This window comes from Dipodomys spectabilis, unplaced genomic scaffold (genome assembly GCF_019054845.1).
Source record: "Dipodomys spectabilis isolate Male_0828 unplaced genomic scaffold, ASM1905484v1 ptg000009l, whole genome shotgun sequence".
NCBI classification, from domain to species: Eukaryota; Metazoa; Chordata; class Mammalia; order Rodentia; family Heteromyidae; genus Dipodomys; species Dipodomys spectabilis.
The window spans coordinates 127,312-144,475 of NW_024870686.1; the positions used below are offsets into that span (position 1 = coordinate 127,312).

A 17,164-nucleotide genomic window follows, 5' to 3' on the forward strand; every position below is an offset into this window, starting at 1 on the left:
GCCCTGACTCAAACTCTGTATCTGACGCTTTTGCTCATTGGCTGGAGCTCTACCACTGGATCCATGCCTCCAACCTCAAGAGTTTCTTTTATCAGTTCTTACTTGACGGAGTACTGAGCAGACGACCTGAGGATCAGACCTCAGGCATTCTCTAGAGTGGGCAGCCTCTGGGCTGGGCAGTTAGGGCAGGAAAGGTGACTCGGCAAGAAGAGCAGTCAGATATCTGCCCCAGACTTCCTGGAGGTGGGTTGGAGGATCAGCCCAAGATGAGGCTGCCTAAGGCATCCACTGGGCTAGCTGCTCCTTCTTCATTCTCTCTCTCCCTCTCTTCCTCCTCCTCCCTCCCTCCTTCCCCCCCCCCATCCCCCCTCCCCAGGAATCAGGACTCAAACTTGTTACCTGACACTTTTGCTCACTGACTAGAGCCAGCCAAACAATCCCCTTCACTTTTTTTTTTTTTTCTTCTCTAAAGTATGATGCCTGGGACAAGCATGCTACCAGTGAGCTACAGCCCAGCTTCCTGCTCCATCTTCAACAGGTTCCCAGATAATGGCCAAGATGGAAGTAGATGGAGGTGGCTTTCTGTGTCCAAGGAAAAGGATAGAGTTTTCAATCTCTCCTTTCCTTTTTCCCCTTTAGATATACTTCCTCCACCCTTCTACTCACAGTCTATGGTACCTCTAACTGTGAGAGTTTCCCACAGGGCATGAAGAGTGACTCAGGGAGTATTGCTGGGTTTCCAAAATACACACACACACACCACCACCACCACCACCACCACCACCACCACCACCACCACCACTACCACCACCATCATAGTCATCATCATGTTGCTATTTCAAAAGGCATATGCAAGGGCTGAGGATATAGCTTAGTGGAAGTGCACTTGCGTACTGTGCATGAGACCCTGGGTTCCAACCCAGCAATGAAGGAAAAAAAATTTACTAACAGTACTTTAATATAAAAACAAGAGCTTTGCTGGGCACCAGTGGCTCACGCCTGTAATCCTAGCTACTCAGGAGGCTGAGATTTGAGGATTGAGGTTCAAAGCCAGCCCAGGCAGGAAAGTCCATGAGACTCTTATCTCTAATAAACCACTCACAAAACAGGAAGTGGCACAATGGCTCTAGTGGTAGAGCGCTAGCCTTGAGCTGAAGAGCTAAGGGACAGTGCCCAGGCCCAGAGTTCAAGCCCCATGACCGACCAAAATAAATAAATAAAATAAAAAATAGAATATGAAAAAGTTTTCCTACTTCACAATCCCCAAGATTAAAACCTAGGATCCCCATATGAGAACCACATTCAAAGAGGTTCAGAGGGCTCAGCCCAGACGATCAGTCATCACCCCTCACCCCTTTCACTTTACTAAATACTTCAGCTTACAGCTGGCCCTTAGAAATAAAAAGAAAACTGCAAATTCATACGTCATTTTAAATTTTCAAGCGTTACATTAAAACAAAAACTTAAAAAATAAAGAATTAGCTGGGTGCTGCTCATGCCTGTAATTCTAACTACTCAGGAGGCTGAGATCTGAGAATAACAATTGGAAGCCAGCGTGGGCAGGAAAGTCTGTGAGACTCTTATCTCCAATTAACCACTAAAAAGCCCAAAGTAGAGCTATGGCTTAAGTGGTAGAATGCTAGCCTTGACCATAAAAACTCAGGGACAGTTTCCAGGCCCTAAGTTCAAGCTCCAGGTCTGGCACACACACACACACACACAAATAAAAAGAATTTTATTATTGGCCATGGTGGATCATGCCTGCAATCCCAGTTGCTGAGAGATCAGGAGGATCAGCTTGAGGTCAGCCCAGGCAAAAAGTAGTGATACTCCACCATCTCAATTAAGGAGCCAGCCTTAGAGGTGTGTGTCTATGATCTAAGTGGATGACCAAAGGTAGGAGGATCACAGTAGGAGACCTACCCAAATAAAATATTTGAGACCCTGCCTGAAAAAATAACTAAAGCAACTGGGTGCTTGTGGCTCACACCTGTAATCCTAGCTACTGAGGAGGCTGAGATCTGGGCATTTCCATTCAAAGCCAATCTAAGCAGGAAAGTCCATGAGACTCTTATTTCCAATAAACTACCAAAAAAGCTGGAAGTGGAGCTGTGAAGTGTAGCCTTGAGCAAAAGAAGCATAGGGACAGCACCCAGGCCCTGAGTTCAAGCCCCAGGATTGGCACTACCACCACCAACAAAACCTAACGCCAAAAAGGGCTTTGAGGTATAGCTCAAATGGTAGAGTGCTGACTGGAAGGCCTTGACTAAGGCCTGATTATTGTGCACACGAGTGTGTATGCGTGCTTGCACACACATATACACAGCCCAACTCTCCATAGGATATTATCATTTCAGAATGTAATTAATATGCAAAATCAGGGGCTGGGAAGGTGGCTCAGTGGTAGAGTGCTTGCCCTGCAAGCATGAAGCCCCGGGTTCCATTCCTCAGTACCACATACACAGAAAAAAACTAGCCTTGAACAAAAGAAGCTCAGAGGGGCTAGGAAGGTGGCTCAGTGGTAGAGTGCTTGCCTTGCATGCATGAGGCTCTGGGTTCGATTCCTCAGCACCACATAAGCAAAAAGAAAAAAGCCGGAAGTGGCACTGTGGCTCAAGTGGTAGAGCGCTAGCCTTGGGCTGAAGAGCTGAGGGACAGCGCCCAGGCCCAGAGTTCAGGCCCCACGACCGGACCAAAAACATAATTTAAAAAAAAAAAAAAGAAGAAGCTCAGAGACAGTGCCCAGGCCTGGAGTTCAAGCCCTAGGACTGCTGCGCGCGCGCGCGCGCGCGCGCACACACACACACACACACACACACGCAAAATCATTAATAGGATACTTTTCTTCATTGTATGTGTACAGTGTCATGGGAATTGGAATGTATTGTGTTCAATTGAAATATCTCAACTGACAGCCACACTGTAAGTATGCACATCTGTCTGTAGGGCCAGAAGGAGAGGGTGGGAAAAGATAAAGGAGCCTTTGAGGCAGGTCCTGATGAACCTCTGGCCCAGAACAACTCATCTCTAGACCTGCTAGGCTGCAGGGCCAGCTCCCAGCCACGTCCCACCTCCTCAAGAGCCCAGATTTCTTTCAGGCTGGGCCTTCTCTGTCTTCCTCTTAAGACAGCCTGTATGTGCTGGGAGAGGGCACAACAGGACTTGGGGGCAGCTACAGCCCACACTTAGGCTTAGCGAGCCCAGCACAAACTACAGCCCTGAAGTCTCAAATCACAGGTTTTTTTTCTGGCTACAGAGAATGTATTCCTGACCTCTACCCTCTCACCCATGCTAAAGGGCAGGCTTCAGAAGACAGAAGTTCATCCTTTTCTTGCCATGGATCCTCTGGCCTCATTGCCAGCTCTTGGACAGATGACTGTAAGGATCTTTTGCCTTAACTACCTAGAAAGTTCTGAGGAAATTTACTTTAGACATAGATTATCAGAAGAGTGCCCTCAACTGTGTCTGTGGGTTTTGTTCTCAAGCGGGTAGATCTGGAGATTTTCTTTTATTGGTTCTGGGGATGGAACCCAGGGTCTTATATATGCTAGGGAAGGACTCAGCCCTATGTCTGGGGGCTTCTTGAGCAGGTGGGAAACTGGCAGTTAAGGACTGTGGGTGGGGTAGATGAACACACTCCATGTTCTCCACCTAAGGAGGAGGAAAAGGTCCCCATGATTTGAGGTGGTCTCATGGAAGGAAAATAGGCAGGATCTCCATAAGAATTGGACCAAGGGACCTGGGAACTTTAAGCCTAGCTAGTTTGTGCAGCTGTCCCAGACACAGGGCCAGCCTGGGCTCTCTTTAACCAATCCCTACCCCCCACACACACACACACCAGGCAGACTCTCTTCTCTGCCTGCACTACCTTCTCAGGCTACTGCCTCCCAGGGAGCCAGCCTGGCGGACCTCCTTCCAACCACGCCGCCCTGTGGGCACCGCAGAGTCCTGGTTTCCCAGCCAAGACTCCAGCTTCTTTCCTCCCTCTTTTTCCCACCCCAACCTCAAGCTTTCTATGGGAAGGAGGCCCAGTCCCTGGGGTCCCCTGTTCCTTACTCCAGAGTTTGATATCTGGCCAAACAGAAGGGGCACACTCAGTCCATTCCAGAACTCTTTCCAAACTAGGGTCTTATTTTAGGGAAAAGAAGTGAGCAGAGTCACCACAATGGAGACTGAAGGCCAAGGGAGCGAGTGGCTGGCGTCTACAGAGAGTCCCTGTGGCCTCTGGGCAGCCACAGGAACTCACCAGATACCACCCTGACATCAAAGGTGACCCTATAGGCATCACATGACCCTGCTCTGTGGGGCATGGAGCCAGCACGTGCCTGTACTGAATGATTCTCCCAAGTGCTGGCATACATGTCAGCCCCTTTTCAAATCATGCAGACAAGGGGGGTAGGGGGCAGGGAGAGGCACAGCTATGACACTGGGGATCTGTACTCTCTAGGGAATCCAAGATGAGTCCAGATCCCTAGCTGAACCAGTCTCTCCTCAGGATTCTAGAATCTCCAAGCCCTGCATCCTGCCCCACACTTGCTGCTGGTAACTTGGCAATGTCTTTAGGAGACAAACAGTTAGGGAAGGAGGTGGTCTGCTTGTTGATAGCCCACCCTGAACTGGCCAGAAGAAACCATAGCTCCCAGCCTGTCCTTTATACACAGACCCTTTGAGAATTTTCAGGGCCCACAAGAATGTCTGGAACCCAAAATACAATTATCACCTCTAACATATAAATACTGTGCTGGGGATAGAGTACTTGCTTAGCATTCACAAGGCCCTGGGTAGGCTCTCTAACACCATGAAAAAAATGGACAAGGGCTGGGAAGGTGGCTCAGTGGTAGAGCGCTTGCCTTGCATGCATGAGGCCCTGGGTTCGATTCCTCAGCACCACATAAGCCAAAAGAAAAAAGCCAGAAGTGGCACTGTGGCTCAAGTGGTAGGGCGCTAGCCTTGAGCTGAAGAGCTGAGGGACAGCGCGCAGGCCCAGAGTTCAGGCCCCACGACCGGACCCCCCAAAAAAAAAAAGAAAAGAAAAGAAAAAATGGACAAACAAATGCTACAAAAGTGAACATTAACAATGCTTAATTACATATAGTAAATGGTATAACTTATCAATAAACAATAATTCTTGTGTTTAAAGACAGTTTAGTATGGTTGATAGGACATTAGGGTCTCCAAGAGACCCGCTGTCCACAGGCGCTGCTTCAACACAGTCTGGCCAGTGGCTGTACTTCTGTGTATCCCCTTCCCTCCAGGTGGTTCTTCATGTCCATTTAGACTAACAGCTGGGCACATAAATGTTGGAGTGGTTATGCAGGGTGCCTTGTCCACTCCTGAAATTCCTTACCATCCCTTCCCTGGCCTGGAAGCCTGTCTAGTCAGCTCCAAACACCTGCAGGCACTAGAAGACCCATGTAGGGCCTTCCTTCCCAGGTCCTGAGACTGACTGTCCCTGAACTCAGCCTAATAGTGGGGCCAGCTAGGGAGGGTAGGCTGTAAATGACAGTAGTTTAAGGACAAGGCCTTGCGCAACTACTGCTTGTCTGCTTTTTGTGTGTGTGTGTGTGTGAGAGAGAGAGAGAGAGAGAGAAAGAGATACTAGGGCTTGAACTCAGGGCCTCTCATTCTCACTTGGCTTTTTTGCTCAAAGCTGGTATTGTATACTACTTGAGCCATGCCACTAATTCTGGCTTTTTGCTCATTGAATGGAAATAAGAATTGCTCAGATTTGTCTCCCTAAGCTGGTTTCAAACCCCCATTCCCAACTCAGTCTCCTGAGTTGCTAGGCTTACACAAGTGAGCTACTACCACCTAGCCTTTGTCTGCTTTTTCTTTCTTTTTTTTTTTATGTCGGTCGTGGGGCTTGAACTCTGGGCCTGGGTGCTGTCCCTCAGCTCTTCAGCTCAAGGCTAGTGCTCTACCACTTGAGCCACAGCGCCACTTCCTTTGTCTACTGTTTCTGAACTACCTTTTCTTGTCTGCTTTTCTCTAACCACCCTATGGACAAGGGCACTCTATTTGTCGGGGTAGGCAAAGCTTAGAAACTAGGGCTCAGATGAGAAGGACTGGCCTTGAGCTTTGGGATCAAATCTAGAGGCAGAAAAGGTACCACGGATATGTGGGGGGGGGGGGGGGTGATGAGAGTGGGTTGATGGAGGTTTGAGGGTCCAAGCACCTTCATTTGAGAATAAGGAACTAGAGCCTACTGTAATGTAGACTATATGTTCATTCATTTACTCATTCCTCACATAGAGCACCCATGTGTGCTCAACCCTAGGTGACATGCTACTGCCATGAACACATAGGGTATCTTTTCTCTGTGTGCCAGTACTGGGATTTGAACTCTGAACCTTGCCTTTTTTTCTGGTGCTCTACCATTTGAGCCACACCTATAGTTCTTATTTTTACTGGTTAATTGGAGTTGACTGAATTTGTCTGCATAGGCTGGCTCTCTGAGATCTCAGCCTCTTTTAGGATTATAGGCATGAGCCACAGGGCAAGTTTATCCTTGTCTTTTTATTTCTTTTTCTTTTTTCCTATTTGGACATGGAATCTCATGGACTTTTCTTCCAGGGCTGGCTTCCGACATCAGTCCTCCAGATTTCAGGCTCTAGAGTAGCTAGAAATACAAGTGTGTGCTGCCAACATCAGGGTTACTGATTTACTGATTGTGGTACTGATCATCAAACCCAGAGCCTCTTAGCACTAAGAACATATCCCATCACTGAACTACACCCCCTGAAACATCCATTTATATTTTAAAATAGGTATGATTTCTTTAGCCAAAAATTTGGTAGGATTTTACACCCTGTGTGGACAAGGTGATGAGGGTAAATTGCCAATTTCTGTGTGTGTGTGTGTGTGTGTGTGTGTGTATACATGCACACACACTGTATACTCTGTAGAGTGTGTTTCCCTCCGCCTTCTTGAAGGGAAATTTGTCAAAACAACATGTGTCAAACCTGGACCTAGTGGTTTACCAATGTAATCCTAGCTACAGGAAAGCTGAGATTGGAAGGATTATGGTTTAAGACTAGCCTGGGGAGAAACATTTAAGAGACCCCTATATCAGTAGGCACTGGCTGAATATAGGGACAGAGTTCCCTGACATGGGGTGCTCAGTGGACAGAGAGTTTACTGTTGTAAACCCTGTTGTTTACAAGTAAGCTGTGTTGTTACAAGTTTGGGGGGGGGGCAGTTTCCTTCTCCCTCTCATTTCTCCCCACTTCCTACCCCCATCTCCAGGACAGAGCACCTAGCCTCTCCCTCACTAGCTTGGTGCCATTGTGTGGCCCTCTGGGACAACATGGCCATCCTGAGGGGTGGCAGAGCTGAAACACCTGGAAAAACACTTGAAACACTGAAGTCACTGGGTCAGGCTGACTCCCAGCATTCTGTGCAGTGACTTGGAAGAGGATGGATTGGTGGATCTGTCCTGCCCTGTTCCCAGTATTTCTGCCCGACGTGTGTCCTCCATATGTCCACTGTGTGGGGCTCTGTCCCTCCCATGTTGACAGTGAGCTGAGGATGCCTGCCAGGTGGAAAAGTCTGACTAAAGCCTTTGTCACTGAACTTCTCAGAGAGGTATTCCCAGCTAGTTTTGTTGGTTTTGGTTTGGGTGCTTTTGTTGTTGTTGTTGTTTTGAGATAGTTTCTCATGTGTAGCCCAGACTGGCCTGGAACTTCTGAGCCTTCCAAATACAGCATATATAATATATATATATATATATATATGCATGCCTGGCTACCAATCAGACTTTATCAATAATAAAACATTTTTATTTTCTTGTGTGATAACTTTTTAAAAAAATATCTCAAAAACCCAGCTCAAGTTCAGAAAAGGAGAGTTATGTTTTGGGTGCCCTCAAACTCCAGTGCTATGTGCTTCTGTGCCCAGCTGCCTGGGGCAGGGTTAGCATTGGGAGGCAGTGAGGAGAGCCTCTGGAGAGAGGCTTGGGGAGTTTCACTGTCCCCAACCCTCCAAGCCCTACTTCATGGGAGCTGGCTCCATTAGCTGGCCTTGCCTCTGTGTTCCCACTTGTTGAAGTGACTAGGGGTCAGGAGTCCTGGGGTCTAGGTATGACTGGCTGATTAGGAACTATGTGAGCTAGGGCAAGTTAGCCCCTCTCTGAGGGTGGCCTGCTCAATACAGAGGAGACCCTAACCTTGTCTTTGGTAGTCTGTCCCATCCTGAGGCCCGAGTCGCCTTAAGTCTGAAGTCACAGTGTTTCTGCCTCACCACACAACTAACCAGGCCAGGAGTGACGGCGGCCGGCGGGGAAGGGGGAAGCCAGGAGGAGGGGCACGCGCAGACCTTGCCTTCTCTTTCCAGCTGGGAGCCGTCTGGCCCCGGTGAAGGCTGGAACTCCCTCCTCAGGCCACACTCTCCGCCCCACTGCCTGCTGCTCTGTGACAGATGGGTTCCCCTGCCCCTCACCTGGCCCCATCCATCTTGCATATCCCCTTAGCTCCCCCACTGGGGCCCTCCCTGGCTCCCAAGGGAGAGAAGGAGGCAAAGCCTTGGGGGGGTGGGGAAGGGGGCAGGTTCTGGGAGGCTGCCTGAGTTCGCTCACTCAGTTTCTCTGCTGTCTCCTCTCCTCCTCCTCCCCCTCCATTGCCCAGTCCTAAAAGCAAAGGAATGTTCTGGAGTTTGGGAAGGATGGGGGGGGGGGGCACAGAAGGGAGGAAGGGGAGGAGGCAGCCTCGTCCTGTCAGTGTCTGAGCTCTAAATAGAACACAGAGGCTGGTCTGGGGGAATGAAAATAAACAGCCCCTCTAAGCAGCCCTTCCTAGCAGTCACCGGATTTTCCTTTTGGTCCCTCAGCCCAGGGCCATTTCCCTCCTCTCCCCTCTTCTTGTGTCCCCTTCCAGGGCAGTCTCTACCTCAGGAATGATGGAGAAGCTGTGTGGCATAGGCAAACTCAATTCTTCTCTCTGGGCTTTGGTGAGAGCAGCTAGCCCCCTCTCCCCACCCCTTTCACTGAGTGGAAAGACCTGGATCAACTCAGCAATGGCTGGAACTTTTTTTCTGGCAGAAAAGGGTTCTTATCCCAATGGCTCCCATGTGGGATAAACTTAGAAACACTCTCTCACTTTAAAAACATGACCCCACATTTAGGGGTCAATCTATGGTTAGTTTCAAATTACATTGGTTTGCCTCTGCCTTTGGGGGGAAATTCTCAGACTCACCCCCAGGACTAAGGTTGCCCCTTTCCCTCTTCAATCAAGGGATGATGTACGGCAGCCAGCAGCAAGGCATTTCTTTGGGGCTCAGGACTGGCTAGGTTCATAGACATCTCCTGATTAACTCAGGCTAAATGACCCCCTCTGGGTCCTAACCCTTTGGGGCTGAACTGTAAGTACATCTGTGGGACTCAGCTGATGGCCTCTCGACTGTCCCAGCAAACTGGGGGATTCTGTTCTCTCTCTGAGACAGGGCCACCCCACCATCTTGCACCTGAGGATGCCTCCAGGCAGGGTTTTCCAAGGCCCAGAAAAATGGCAGCCAAAATTGCCGGAGCCTGGGCACCCAACTTTAAAGGAGGTGGAGGGGAAGAGGCAGGCAGGCCTTGATGGATCCATCTGAGTCCCGAGTTTCGAACTGGCAGAGGCAAGGGGTTTCAGAAGCCCACCTGGAATGCTGTCACTGCTAGCTGCATCCTAGAGGGTAAAGGGGGCACTGGAGTCCCCTGGCTTCCCTCACCTTCTCTGTCTCAGCCTCTTCCCTCTTTTCTTTCCTTCTTTCTCTCTGCTTTCCCCCTCCCCCTCCTCTGTTCACAAAAGCTCTCTGTACACAGCCACTTCCTCTGGCTGCTGTCTCTGAGCCCAGACCTTATGAGAACCATATGGGGAAAAAGGGTGGACGAGAAGAGGGTGGGGGAAGCCGGCTGGGCCCGCCTCTCCAGCCAGCATCTTTCCACCGCCCTCCGCTATGAGCATGGCGCTTGGCACACTGTGCCCTAACCTTCTCTAACTGGATCCTTGTGGCTTCATGCATGAGTCTCAGTCCAGAGCTGGATGGAGGCCCATCAAGAGATCTACACAAGAACCACCTCCCTGAGGCACGGGCACTCAAAGCACAGTAAATGGGTTATGTGGTATCCACACACCACCCATCTCCTACCTCCCCTCCTACTGCCAAACTCCCAGCACAAATAACCAGCCAGAAGTGCCTGTAATCCTAGCTACACCAGGAGTCTGAGATCTGAGGATCAAGATTCAAAGCCAGCCTGGGCAGGAAAGTCCTTGAGACCCTTATCTCCAATTAACCACCAGAAAAAGTGGAAGTGGTGCTGTGGTTCAAGTGGTAGAGCACTGGCCTTGAGCTGAAGAGCTCAGCGACAGCGCCTAGGCCCAGCGTTCAAGCCCTATGACCAAAAAAAAAAAGCAGTGTGGGCATATCTGATTATTTGATTGCTAATGACCCCTTCTCCCCAATATCCCTAACCCAGCAGGCTATGTGGTCAGCAACCCTCCTCGCAGTGGGAGGCTTTGCCTGTCTCATGGCTGCCTTCCTTCTCACCTAGCCTACAATGGTCTCAAGTCAAAAAGGCCTGGGCCTGCTGGGAGAAGGTGGGTTTTTAAAGGAGCTTTTGTACTCTCTATGTGACTATGTAACTGCAACCCCTCTTTACATCACCCTTACAATAACAAAAAAAAATTAGTTTCTTAATTAAGTTCCAATGGCTTACACCTACAATCCTAACTACTCGGGAGGCTGAGATCTGAGTATCATGGTTGGAAGCCAGACAGGAAAGTCCATGAGACACAATTAAACAGTAAAAACCCAGAAATAGAGCTTTGTCTCAAGAGGTAGAGCTCTATGCTTGAGCAGAAAAAGCTAAAGGACAGTGTCTAGGCCTTGAGGTCAAGTACCAGTATTGGCACAAAATAAAAATATAAGTAGTTTTTGTGTCCAATCAGTCCCCAAATCCAAGTAGGACCTTCTTGACAGAAATGCTAAGAGAACTCTACTACTTAATCCCTTACTGACCCCACCTGGTGCTAGCTCTCCACTCCCTAGGTAGCGGCCTGTTTGCTCAGCAGTAAGAGTAGGGGCAGGACTTGCTTATCTGTAAGACCCTGTTCCGAGCAGACAAAGTAGGAATTTATGACACTCAGAGGCTACTCAGATGACCTGGGAGGTCTTCCCAGGAGATCCTCAGGACTTATCTGATATCAGCCCTGTTCTGGAATTCCTTATTCTCAGGCCCTTCCCCCTCCCTCTAAATCCCAGAGCTGAGAACCAGAGGGCAGGCCCTCAGCAGCTGCCCAGAAGCAGGGGGAGGCATACTGAATCCTCCTACAGTCAGCTCCTCCACCTCCCTGTAAAAAGCCACCAACTCTGGGACCTTTCTCCTCAGGGGAGGCCCATAAAGACTCCAGCTCTGGACAAGAGTATTTGTGCCCACAGCTGCCTTGCATACTAGGTTAGGAGGCTGGGGGTGGGGCAGATGGATCAGGAAGGAAGCCAAGAACTCAGCTTTCCTGGAAAACTTCGAATGAAAAGTCCACAAGAGGAGAAAATTAAGGGGAAAAAAAAAGACAAAAAACAAAAAAACCCAAAACAAAACAAAACAGAAAATAAGCAAAAGGGTGTGGGGAGAGGGAATAGAGTCTACAAACACAGAAAGCAGAGTTGAGATAGTAGGATGCAGGTAAAGCAGGCTTGCTTAGTGAGATCAACACAATTGTTCACAGAATCCCTTGGAACTGGTCAGAGCTCTCTGTAAACTAGGAAGGGAGGCCCCTGTAGACAGGGACTTTATCTAGCACTTGGAGTCCCAGCATTCATTATCTTCTAGGCTTTCTAAGGTGGAGTGCTAAGTCCTGGGAGGATGGATGGGGAAATAAGAGATTTCTGGGGACGTAGGGGTGATGGGGATGTTGGGGAAGGAGAGTAGTTACAATGCAAACATAGCTCAAGTCCTGTTGCTTGCCCCAGGTGACAAGTCATAAGGTGAAAGGGAAAATCTATGTGGAAAAGAAATTAGGAGAGGGCAGAAGAAGAAATGGAAGGCACATCATTTTCTTCCTATTGTTTGTTTTGAGAAAAAGGCTACTTATGTAGAACAAACTTGCCTCAAACTCTCAAGCCTCCTACCTTCAGCCTCCTGAATGCTAGAATTACAGGCATAGAATTTACAAGCCCCAACATACTCTTGGCCTTGTGTTCTGTTGCCTGGTAGAAGTGGCAGCTTCTTCCCAGCCCTTATCTTCTTTCTCTCAACATTCTGGGGCATGGTGGAATGCTAGGACAGAACCCCAAGGAATGCATGCCCAGCTTCTGCTGGAGAATCTGGGTTCTGTTTTCTTCAGAGGCCAATTTGGGGGCTTAGGAGACAGACAATACCAGGATCACAAATAATGCGGGGTTAAGAAACATGTCTGCCTGGTAATTCAGTTGAACTCATAGTTGGCAAGCCATGAGCTTCTCAAGGGCTCCCAGGTCCTATCTGATCCTTTGTCACTATGGGGATGTACAGCCAGGCTGGGAGGTGGGGTGGGAAAGGTACCTAAGGCAGCTAGGTCAGTGGGGAGAGAAGAAAAGGGGAGCCTTTCCTCTAAGGAGGGTTTGGGATGGGAAGATGAGCTAGGAGTCGCATCTGCTGCCACCCTGTCACAATATATTCTCACCAACGATTGGCCCACTCTCTCCTTGGAGTGGCGTCCATGGGAATTTGCCACGGCTGGAAAGCATTAGTTGCCAAATCATTTTAAGATGTACTACAGAACCAGTTTTCTACCCCCCGCCTCCCCTTCTGCTTTGGCTATGTTAGGATTCCCTAATTCCGACCAACAGACACATAGGGATCACTCAAAGGAGAGTGTGCACAGACACGGAGCATGCGTGTAAAACACACCCCACTCAGCACTGAACTATCATTGTGTGGCTGTGGCTTGCACAGACCCCAGCTCCACTATTCCACACAGCCAGCCTTTTAATTTTCCTCCTCCAGAGGTGAGTGGGTTCCTGGGGAATGCCTAGGCCTGAAGGGACCCTTGAGCACCAGTGCACACTTGGGGGGTTGGGGTGGGGGGTGTGGTGCTGAGCTAACGGCTGGTCCCTTCTCTGCCATTGTCATGTCCTTGAGCTGAAGGAGATCAGAGAGGGCAGACCTCACGCCTCTTCTTCAAGGCACACATGCACACACACCCCAGCTGGGAAAAACGCAGGCCAAGCAGTAAACGTCATAGGCTGACCAGTTGTGTCCTGTCAGGAAGCGGGCAGCCTCTGAACTCACCCAACCAGAGGCGTTACTGTATTGTTCTGGACACAATCGAATGGAAGTAGCCAGCCCCAACTCCAGGCAAGGTGGGTGGAGAAACAGTTGCCACGAGGGTCAGGAGGACAGGGAAGGGGAAGCAGCTTTTAGGACAGGAAAGTAAGGGGCAGCGGCTAGGACGCTACCCTCAACGTCCACGGCGTGAGTGGAGCTCGCCGCACATGGTCAGTTCAGGAAACCGCGGGGCTGCGGAGGGGTCGCGAATGCTGAGACCTGGGGTCAGGCTGTGCTGCGGAGCCCTCGCTGGTGGCCAGCAAAGCAAGGGCTGGACGGGGCCCTGGGTTGAAATGAGAATCGCAATCACAGAAGGAGGCCAGGAGGCACGCGCCTCCCTTAACCGTTTCTTTCTTCCTTATCTTTGCGCAAAGAAGGCAAGGAGTCCAAGCTCGAAAGAGCTCAAAAGAACAGACAGGGCCGCAGGACCGGGCACAAGCTCACCACACAAACGCTCACAAGTGGGAAAGGGGACCCAAAGAGGAGTCGGGGCGCTGGGACCTCACGCAGACCAATAGCACCAGACTCCCCAAGGATAGACGTTTCCAAGCTCACCCTCCTGGCTCTCGTGAGGAGTCGGGCTGGAAGACGGACCCACAGGCCCGCAGCCCCAGGGAAAGGATGGGGTTGATCCCAATTGGAGGTGCCAGACCCGCCCGGTAAATCCGGGAGTTTCCTCCGGAGATTCAGCGGCGGCGGTTAAGGACCGCAGTCACTTATTGGGCCGCGGGCGTCATCTTTCAGCAGCCCTCTCCACGCCCGCCCGCTCGGGTCTCCAAAGTACGAAACCAGCCCAGGCTTAAGAGGAGGAGCGCGGGCCTCCCGCTAGCGCGCCTTCCACCCACCTGTGCAGGTGAGCGGCGCGCGCCGCGCCTCGCCGGGGCGCACCGGCGCTCCCCTCCCTCCGGGCTCCACAAGCCTCCGCCGGCCTCGACGTCTGCCAGCTCCCCGGCTCCGGGCCTCGGGCCTGTCCTCAGCCCCCCCCGTCTCGCCCTCCCGCACCTCCGTTCGTGCAGTGGGTAGGGTACTCACAGGGTAACGGTGCCGTTGGGCAGCAGGCTGGGCTCGGGAGGCTCCGGGAGGTCTCCGCCACCGCACACCACCCTTCTGCGCGCCAGGTTGGGGGCGCCGCTGCCCAGTCCCTTGGGCCGCTCCCCAGAGCACTTGCAACTGCGGATGGGGACGGGGCAGCCGGGAGCACCCCCAGCCTCGGGCGCCAGGAGCAGCCACAGCAGCAGCGGCAGCGGGAGGCTCGCGGACGCCCTCCGCATCCTGCGTCCCCCCAAGCCCATCAACCCATCGCCCCGCGGGGACCCGCAAGCGCTGGGGCCGGGCTGCGCTGCCGGCCGTCGGGACCCGGGCGTGCGGGGCGGCGCGCTCAGCGGGGGCCCGGGGCGCCCGAGGGAGGGGCGGGGGGCCCTGGGCGGAGGCGAGCCCTGGGGTCCCAGCCGCCGCGCCCCGGGGGCATGTCCTGCGAGCTCCCCGCCGTGGAGGACACGGGCGCGGCTGTCAGCGCCGCGCGGGAGGCCCCGGGCGGTGCGGCCCGACTCTCAGCGCTTCGCGCTCCGGGGCTGGTGGCCGCCCGGCGTCCGTGCGTCGCCGACTCGCTCAGCGCGGGGCTGGGACGTAGCGGACCGCGCTGGTCTCCCGCCGCCGCCGCCGCCGCCGCCGCCGCCCCGTGCCATGGATGGGGGCAGCTCGGCGCCGCGCCGCTCCCGCCGCCTCCAGCCCCCGCCTCCCCCCTTGCGCCTCGCCACTCCGCGAGGCCCTAGCGCCTCCCGACCTGCAAGCCTGTCCGCTGTCCTCTCCACAATCCAGCCCCAAACAGCACTTTTCACAAAACCCTCCCTGGCTCGTGTGCGTCCAGACTGCAGGAACAGGCTTCCGGAGCTTTGCATGACCTACGGGGCTCGGCTTGAGATGTCTGGGGCTCTGTTTGGGGTTGAACTTTGCTCGCGATCAGAGGTTTCCATTCGCCTCCGTGACATGAGAGGCCGGTCTAGACCTTGGCTCTCACAGTCACAGCCCTGCTCCTGCCCACAAACTTTGATTGAGGCCACCGCAGGAGGATCCAAGCCACAGATGAGGAAGCAGCTGACCTCACCCAGTGAGCAGTGACCTTGTCCAGTGGGGGGTGCATGTTGTTGGGCCAAGGAGAGGTCAAAGGCCAAGACAGGCCTTGCTAGTTCTGACCATCCCCCCCCTCCCCTTGTGTGTGTGTGTGTGTGTGTGTGTGTGTGTGTGTGTGTGTGTGTGTGTGTGAAGTAGTGAGTGACAAACTGGGAAAATGAAAAGAGGGATCGGTGCCAGGATATGGGCAGAGCACTGTGCAGGGAGTTAGGACATCCCATTCTAAACTTAGCTTTGCCTTTTAATTTATTCACTGTCTGACTTTGGACACACTGATGGAACATCTTGGAGGACTAGTCTAGGGGTCAAAATGAGGTCCTGACTACCCCCTACTTTATTCCTGTAAACTGTGGCATGAGAAGGAGGAAGAAAGCCCTGCGCAGGGTCTGACCTTGAGAAGGGGAAAGAAGGATGAGAAATGTGCTGGAAACTCCTTGCCCAAGCATATAATCCCAGTACTTGGGAGGCAGAAGGATCCTCAGTCAGAGACCAGCTTGGATTTAGTAGTGAGACTGTCTCAAGAAAACCAAACATCTGGGGCTGGGAAGGTGGCTCAGTGGTAGAGCGCTTGCCTTGCATGCACGAGGCCCTGGGTTCGATTCCTTAGCACCACATAAGCAAAAAGAAAAAAGCCGGAAGTGGCGCTGTGGCTCAAGTGGTAGAGCGCTAGCCTTGAGCTGAAGAGCTGAGGGACAGCATCCAGACCCAGAGTTCAGGCCCACGACCGGACCCCCCCCCCCCCAAAAAAAAAAAAAGAAAACCAAACATTTAAAAACAAAACAAACAACTGGGTGCCCATGGTTCACACCTGTAACCTTAGCTACTCCGGAAGGCTGAGATTTGAGAATCAAGGTTTGAAGCCAGCCTGGGCAAGAATGTTTGTGAGACTCTTATCTCCAATTAATTGCCCAAAGCTGGAAGTAGAGTTGTGGCTCAAACTGTAGACCACTAGCCTTGGGCATAAAAACTTAGAGACAGTGCCCAGGCCCTGAGTTTAAGCCCTGGACTTGCACAATAAACACCCCCCCCCCCCACAAAACAAACAAAAGAACCTTCTGTGATTAAGATGTATTGTACTCATAATCTGACTTATGGAATTGAAACTTCTTTATACAACCACTTAATAATATTTTTAAAAAATGCTTCTGGGGGGACTGGGAAGATGGCTCAGTGGTAGAGCTCTTGCCTTGCAATGCATGAGGCCCTGGGTTCGATTCCCCAGCACCACATAAGCAAAAAGAAAAAGAAAAGCCGGAAGTCGTAGAGCGCTAGTCTTGAGCTGAAGAGCTGAGGGACAGTGCCCAGGCCCAGAGTTCAGGCCCCACAACCGGACCCCCCCCCCAAAAAAAAATGCTTCTGGGTATTGCTTCTGGATTGCATTGCAAACTGGAAACCTGGTTGGGGGAGTGTGGCTTATGGTGTCTGCCTTCTTAGATTTCCCACAAAGGATAGCCTTTCTGTCATTTAATAGAGCCTTGATGGCTAAGAAACCAACTGCCAGGACTGGAGCAGGACTGGTGTTTCCATCCTCACAGGGCCATCAATGTGCCCCCATGATGGCCACCACCCTCTTCCATGAGCTTGGCCCTGCCGTGGTGAAGGTGCCTTTTCCAGTCCTACTGTGCCTGTCAGCCAAGCCTCCCAGCCCCTTTGCAGGGAAGTGGCTTCTCCCTTTGGCCTGCTGGCAGCAGGCCTTGGGGCCTGATACTGCTGGCCCCCTTGCTTTCCCTCCCTGGCTCCTCATCCCTCCCAGCT

The 17,164-nt window shown here is 51.8% G+C and overlaps 1 protein-coding gene across 1 annotated transcript in view; it reads right to left on the reverse strand.

Moving 5' to 3' along the window:
* Nucleotides 1–14,612, reverse strand: part of Adgra2 (adhesion G protein-coupled receptor A2) — a 42,628-nt gene extending 28,016 nt beyond the window's left edge. The window contains exon 1 of the mRNA XM_042701172.1: nt 14,312–14,612. Within this exon, the coding sequence (XP_042557106.1) occupies nt 14,312–14,571 (260 nt within the window). The 5' untranslated portion in view covers nt 14,572–14,612. The remainder of the gene's footprint in view (nt 1–14,311) is intronic.
* Nucleotides 14,613–17,164: the final 2,552 nt, after the last annotated feature.